The 7,866-nt window shown below is 35.9% G+C and overlaps 1 protein-coding gene across 1 annotated transcript; it reads left to right on the top strand.

Moving 5' to 3' along the window:
* Positions 1-5,959: 5,959 nt before the first annotated feature.
* Positions 5,960-7,188, top strand: LOC104248157 (signaling peptide TAXIMIN 1). The gene is made up of 2 exons (XM_009804361.2): positions 5,960-6,186; positions 6,962-7,188. The coding sequence occupies exons 1-2, from the start codon at positions 6,071-6,073 to the stop codon at positions 7,083-7,085; spliced, it is 240 nt and encodes a 79-aa protein (XP_009802663.1). The 5' UTR covers positions 5,960-6,070; the 3' UTR covers positions 7,086-7,188.
* The last annotated feature ends 678 nt before the right edge of the window (positions 7,189-7,866 follow it).

Here is a 7,866-nt window from a genome sequence, read left to right as displayed (position 1 = left end):
CGATAGACAAATGATTTCCAACTACCTTCTTTGACATAGACACATGAAACACTGGGTGCATGGAGAACAACGATGGGGAAACATCATACTCATAGTTTGACCTATTTCCCCCAAGATTGTGTAAGGCCCAATGTGAACTACACTACTTTACCTTTATTAACAATTCACACAATATCTTCATGGAGAAAATCTTGAGAATAAACCATTCACTTTTTTCAACTCTAAATATCTACATCAAACACCCGAATTAAACTCTTGGCGGCCCTTAACCTCTTTCTCGTCCTTATTCTACGATGTGTTTGAATGAATATGATCATAAAGTTTCTTACCCAATATTTTTAATCATGTAATGATGCTTCTTCTTTGACATGTTTGAATCTACAACCCTGGCAAGCGCAAATAGGAATGGTGGGGCTCGAGATTGAGATGGAATTGTTCAAGAATCTGCCAATGTGCTGTACAGGGGCATTTCAGGAGGTTATATCCTAAGAGTATGAAGGTTACTATCAATAGCACAAACATGGTTAGTCATTGTGATGACATCATTGATTCGACCAACAAGTCCTAAAGTTAACTAGTACACATTGATAATGTGGGAACCATGTATATGATCCTAAGATGTAAAAGAAGTGAGTCGTCTTAGACATGGGATATATGGGAGGCATGATCAGATGGATGAAGACATTAGTACCAGTTATTCCTGGAAGACGATGAGTTATGAAAGGGACAGTAGAATTTGTTTCATTCCAAATGTGCCTTGTCCGGCAATAGTAAGCCTTAAGGAGAAACAACCAAGTACGTGATGCCAGTTGTCTCCTAGAGGGTAGTGAAATTCAGTTTAACTCGAAATGAGAAGATTTTTTTACCATGAATATGAGAGAGGTTTAAAAAATACATGAAGTTGCATTATACTCTTAACAGTAACTGATACAAGGAATCTATGCCACAAGCCCACGAGGTTGAAAAAGAGGTTGAACACTTGTGAGGTTATTATTCTGACAGCTTAACCCTTCCTGATAGTTGATCCTATGTGAGAGGACTAGAGATGCAATAAACTTGTCTTTCAAAACAGTATGCTCATGATATGTGCAAAAATCTAAAACATCCACCTGAAGTGGGGAGGGAAAGGTCGCGGTAAGGCTACTTAACTTCAACCATACACGAGTGAAACCATGTAGCTAGGACATCTTAATATTAGAATTAAATCATGCATTGGTTAGAGAGGTTCTAATGGTTAGTATGATTCTCCAGGGAGAAAGGCAAATAAAACTCCTATCCACTCAGGGATGTGGAATATTAAGGATAGTAAACTCACCGCACATGACAATGGCATAGTAAATGATTCTAGAAGTCGAGTGTTAAAGTAACAGAACCCAAGGAGGCAATATCGAGTAATCATGGAATGTTTGCGAATGTTCATAATGAGTTCGCCAAGGGTCTTGTGACTTGAAAAGTACCCAGATGCTAATGAAGGATGGGAAAACATGAGAATCAGATGTGATGCTACGATAACCACTCAGAAATTCTTCATGCCAAATATGCGACAGAAGTGCTGACTGCAAAATAGATATGTGATCGCATAATAAACCGCAAAACAACCTTCAAAATTTAACTATTTTTCTGCTCGACTCCGCAATGGGTATTCGGCCCGCGGAATGGTTCTGCGGTCATGAACTTGACCACAAAATTGCCTTCTTTTGCCAAAAATTTCCACCAACTCTTCAATACATTCTACAACCAAAAAAGTCTGTACCGCGGTCTACACCCTTCAAACATATTAGCGTATCTCTACACCACAAAACCTTAAATTTATCGCAAGAAATTTATGAGTCTTACAGATGTATTCCACTTCTCGGGGAATGACAAAAATTTGGGAAGGATCAAGTCTTTGGTTTTCACCCGAACAAACCTCCCCTGCCAGCCTCGGTCTCGATCTTCGTCAATGCTCGAGAAAGGGGCCTTACTTGCTCAGCGGACAAGCTTGTTCATCCCCCCTCGGAAAATTTGGGGGCTATACAGGCGGTGTAGATGGTCGAGGGTGAATCGTGGGTTGTTAGTATTATTCACAAAATGACGTAGGAGGATCACGATCTTCCGAACGATGGGTGAATTTGCCCGAGGTACACTTCGTACCTTTTGCAAAAAGCCAGGACTACGGGATCTACCAGGCCCAACGTAAAGGGTAGGTGTAAATACTTAAATACCCTTATGCATCGGTAGTAATATCGTCATTAGGCTGGGGACGACCACATCTTTACCTTTCCATTTAGAGTCCTCTCGGACTATGGGAAGGGTATCTTGAGAGGCAGAGCATATGTATCTCCATGCTCCCTCGTCTTGATCTTGTTGGCTAGAGGCCTTCTCGACTTTGAAATCATCCCCGATGGAGCAACCCTGGGTTATGAAGCTCTTCATGGTAGGCTCGTGAGACACCTGGGGAGAAGCCACCTCGACGCCCGTGGTCGGATGGGAAAATGAGGGAGTCGCTTGCTACGGTACGGACTTGGAAATTTTAGCCATCGTGATCTGGGAAAATTTGAAGATGTGAAGGAAATATGAAGATTCGAAGGAAAAATACGAAGATTTGAAGAAAGAGTATGAAGGTTTGAAGGTCGGAGATGAAGATATAAAGATCTGGGTTGGAAATTCAAGAAAAAAAATATGAAGGTTTGAAGGTCAGAGATGAAGATATGAAGGTTCAAGAAGTAGGGTATGGAGATTTGAAAAAGTCAAAAGCCGTTGAAAAATTCGACGATAAAAGATAGGATCGGAAAGTGATAGAAATGCAAAAGGTCGAAGCTTTTATATGGGAAAACAATCAATGCGCGATGTTTCATATTCGAACGCAGCCAACCGGTGACTGACATGTGTCCAAAGTCAGAACGACGCAACTGACGCGACGTTTCGGCTTATCTGTCACCTTGGTTGTAACGTACGAAGGAAGAACCAGGGTTCGTCTATCGTTTCCCATCGTTTTGGCAAACCTACTCTTCGAAAAACAAGGAGACTATCTTTATACGGGCGAAATCGAGGATAACACACACTCCAATTTTTCGGTGAATAAAATGAAGAGAGTATATGAACACGCGAGATCAAAATCGAAGATGGGAACTCTTTGTCTCGAGGCCCGTGAAAAGTGAATGAAGTGCTCGCCATCAGACCTGATAAAGCGACACACACCGGACTCCGAACGAGTTCTAAGACTTCAGAAAGCACAATGAATGGTTATACATGTCAGACAGAGGGTCGTGATATTCGCAACCAACCAGATATCACGGCGCGAATCTCGCTCGATGGCGGTTACTGATTAGTAATTAATGAGAAAGGAAGATTTTTACCTTTTTTAGATTTGTATTAGGGGTGAAACTCTCCTACTATATAAGGGGGAGTTTTTCTTTGATACACACAGTGTAACACGCAAACTAAGGGAATACAACTTCTTTTTCTGCGTTCTAGCTATTGAAAAGTTCTTACTTCACTTTTTGTTGTTCATTCACAATTGCCTTCGAACCAAGAGTCCGATCGAGGGCAAAACCATTGCTCAACCTAAGTTCGAGTTGGACCGTAATATTACGTTTGGTTTGATTATTTATTTTGTCTTTAACTCGTTTATCTAATATTTCTTGATTATTTGCGTTGAATCAATCCACATATCCTTAAAATTGCCTACAAATTTAATTGTTATTCGTTTTAAGGGTAAACAACTATATTGAGAGGAGTCATCGGCACTCGTAAAGTTCAGCAAAAATTTCATGTATGTATATATCTTTAGAAAATAGGAACATATTAGTAATGACACCCTACATAAAAAGAGATTTTAGTTGAATCCAAAATTCCTTCCATAACCTTTAGATCTTGGGTCCAACTCTGATAATAAATAGAGTAATATAAAAAGATTATCATATTATTTATTATTTTTTAAGGAAAATATCAAGTTAATAGTGGGCAAGTAAACTTTGAACGAGGAAGTAGCTAATCCTAGGAAGTAGCTGTAAGGATCTCTCTCCTCATCCGGAATAATATTCTGTTTCAACATACATATTCTGTTTATTCTAATTAATTAACATGAATTATTATTATAAATAGTTACTAATATTTTAAAATACTTAAAAAATATGATAAAAACAACATCTTTTCGGTCTCTAAATAACCATCTCCGCATTTCTCGAAGTTAGCACCATTTCATTAGCACGTGACATGTGGCTAACAGCTCAAATGGTAAATATGGCCAACGCGAAGAGGTCCAAGGGAATACACACAATGTGTCGTTTTCATTAGTTGTTAGAGATACCTAATTATTTTCTAAGTTTAGAAATTTTTTTTTTAAAATATATTCTTAGTAGCTGTCTCGTGATTGCGAAAACAAGAAAAATAGTGTATTTTGTTATGTCTGTCTTGGGGATTGTCATCATTGATACAAGTGTTTTGCTGCTTTGAATTGTTAAAACAAATACGTTTTCAACCGGGTCGTTTGTTTTTATATTTTTTGACTGCTATATTAAATTACTGTTATATAGAATATATATTGTAACATAACATAAAAAATTGGTCCCAAAAAAACTTAATCATTATAAGCGAAAAGTCGTTATAAAGGACGACGGTTATATAAAAGTTTGACTATATATGCAAACTCTCTATCTCGTTTGTTTCGACATTTTTTTGGATGTTACATTAAGTGCTATTATATGGAATATATATTGCAACATAACATGAAAAATTGGTCCCAGAAATACATGACCGTTATGACAAAATATTGTTATAGAGGACGACTGTTATACAGAAGTTTGACTATATATGCAAGTCATGCATTTTTTCTGCTCAGCAATTAATATAGGCCTTTTTTTGTATAATTTGGAGCTAATAAAAATAGATATACTAATTGGGTATACAATTCTATTAAGGGTTTAGGTTTTATGCACTGGCATGTAAAAAATATTTACGCAATTAAATCATTAATTAAATAATTATAAATAACTTTCTTGCTAAATAGTAATTAACAATCTAATAAAAATAATTAAAACAACCTGCTATCACATAATATTAAAATTCACTATCGTGCAAAGTGCAAACCACCGTTTGTATTGAAGGTGACAAACTGATCAACCACTCTGTTGAAACAATGGAAGAGGAAGTCACTTCCCAAAGCCAATTTTGTTCAAGGGGAAAAGTGATGAAAACGTAGCGGCAGAGCTACGAAAAGAAGAGAATATTGGACCAAAATAAAAAAAGAAAATCTAGATAAGCATACCAATTCTAAAAATAGTATTTCCTACGTCCTAATTTATGCAATACTTTTTTAAGGCTTGTTTTAAATCACAAGTTTTAAAATTCTTTTATTGTTTTTTAAAATCTATGCGTAATTAAATTGTGCCACATAAATTTGGACGAAGGAAGTAACATTCATCTCGTTATTAGACGAAATAATTTTCTATATCTTAAGTAGAGATATATTTCTAAACCTAAGGGTGTTGCCGAGTAATCAGTGATTGAGACCATGATTACTAGTAATCATAGTAATATGCACCCAAGGGTGTTGCCTATCTGTGCCAGTGGAAAGGTAATGGACTTCTCGTAAAATTATAGCGCAAGTGGCTAGGACACTATGATTATCAAAAAGGAATTAAGACATATTTCTTCAATTGAAAGTGAGAATTACAATTTGTAATATTGTTATTTTTAATTATCTTTTAATAACCCTATATTCATTTTAACCTTAATTTCTTAGAAATCCAACACTAATCAAACTAAAATTGAGGGGGGGGGGGGGTTCGGAAGGGTTGGTCAACTGTACATAATAAATGTAAACGTGTTTGGTGAGATGTGAATTTTATTTATCTGTTTGTAAGTTTCATTAGAAATAGAACAGAAGCTGCTAGGAAGGAAGATCTATTTTTGGGTTTTCCGCCAACACAAAACCATAGTCTAGTGGGAAAATAATTCAGTATCAAACTTCTTCTATATTACCCCCCCCCCCCCCCAAACAAACATAGCTACATAGCAATCAAGAAAGAGAAAGAAACCACAAATCTTGACAGAAGAAAAAGAAGAAGAAGAAATCAAGAAATTAATCATGTGTTGTTGTGGAGATGATTGTCAATGTCGTCCTTTAGGTTTTCTATTGGGTCTTCCTTTTGCCTTTGTTGCCCTTCTCCTCTCCATCGTTGGTGTTGTCATCTGGATTGTTGGGTATGTTCAGTTTCTCTCCTCTTTTCATCTTTTTCTTCCATTTGATCAAAGGTTGAACTAGATCTTGTTCATCGAAAAAATATAATGTGTAAATAAAAATAAAAAATAAACTATTTGTGTATATGAATTGAATGGGAATCTTGGAATAATAGTAAAATTATTTTTGTGTGACATATAGTGATCCACTTCAGTTTTCTAGCTCAGAGTCGAGGGTCTTTCGAAAACAAATTGTCTATCTCTGTCTACGTACACATTACCCTTCTCGGACTCCACTTGTATAATTTTACTGAGTTTTTTGGTGTTGTGTGGCCTATATTTCGAGTCATGGAAGTAGCCACTAATGCTTACATCTCACATCTCATTAGGGTATACTGTCTGCGTCATATTTCCTTGTGATGCACCCCTTCTTTTGATCCTGTCTGTGAATATCGGATGCTTTGTGCACCGAACTTCCTATTTCTTGTGAATATGAAATATGAATGGTTAAATTTCCATGACACAAAAGGCACTTTTAGTGCAACAACAAAGGTCATTAAAGAATTACTTTAAAGTTATAAGTTTAAATTCTAAGTGTGATATTCTTGCAATTTGGTTTTTGGAATTCTACGTTAAATTCTTTGGCTCCACCACTAACTAGAGGTGTTTAATATAGTGATTAGTGAACTAATACAAGATTAACTATTTATAACTTATTTTTTGATAGAATTCTTCTTGATTTGGATATAAATAAACCAAGATTTCTGTATTAATTATTCCTTTTTTTTTTTTTTTGCAGAATCATCTTGAGTTGCATATGTCCATGCTGTATTTGCGTAACAGTATTGGTAGAGTTGGCTCTGGGATTAATCAAAGCACCCTTTTCGGTTATGAAGTGGTTTACTGAGCAAATTCCTTGTTAGAATACACCTTGTATAAATTCATCTCCCTATTTTGTAGTAATTCTTTTATGTAAATTTATTTCTGTGGTGAGAGAATAAATTAGATTTATTTTATCTTGTTAAATTTGTCTCCTTTGCCTACAAAAACTATTCCTGAAATTAATTGGTATTTTGTTTTCCATATTTTATAGAACAGTTGAGCGCTTGGCTCTTCTTTAGTATGACCAATTCGATGCTCTGCTGTTATTGAAGAAATTTTTTTATTTAACGTTTGCTGTCAACATTGAATGCTGGCATATCTGTTTGGTTTAACAAGTCAAAGACTGTTGTCCGATATTGATTCAATTCTTGATCTCATGGAATAGATAAGGCTCTTTTTTTTTTTTTTTTTTAACGCTATCCCAACTCCTACTAATTTTTTGTTTTTTAATTTTTCTTTCCGGATTAAAATTGGTGGTGGGGGGGGGGGGGAGAGTTGTTGTGTTGGAGGAAGGAAAATCTGCTAGAAAATTATAAGGTAGGAAATCGAATCGGAACCGGCAAAGTGAATGTTGAACTTGACTATTAAATGGGGCATTTGCATATATACTCATTTTTGGGACCACCATTGCACAAAATTTTGCAAAGTGTATTTGCTCGAATATGAAGTAGTTCAATCTCTTCAATGCAATTTCAGAAATCAAATATGAAAATCTCATGTCCTTCAACTGCAACTTCAAAAATTCAAATCTTAAGTAGTTCAAGTTCTTCAAATCAACTTTAGATTTCGAATCTGAAGTTCCTCTATCAACTAGAAATTCGA

This window comes from Nicotiana sylvestris, chromosome 8 (genome assembly GCF_000393655.2).
Source record: "Nicotiana sylvestris chromosome 8, ASM39365v2, whole genome shotgun sequence".
NCBI lineage: Eukaryota > Viridiplantae > Streptophyta > Magnoliopsida > Solanales > Solanaceae > Nicotiana > Nicotiana sylvestris.
This window is presented reverse-complemented; position numbering and strand designations above follow the sequence as displayed.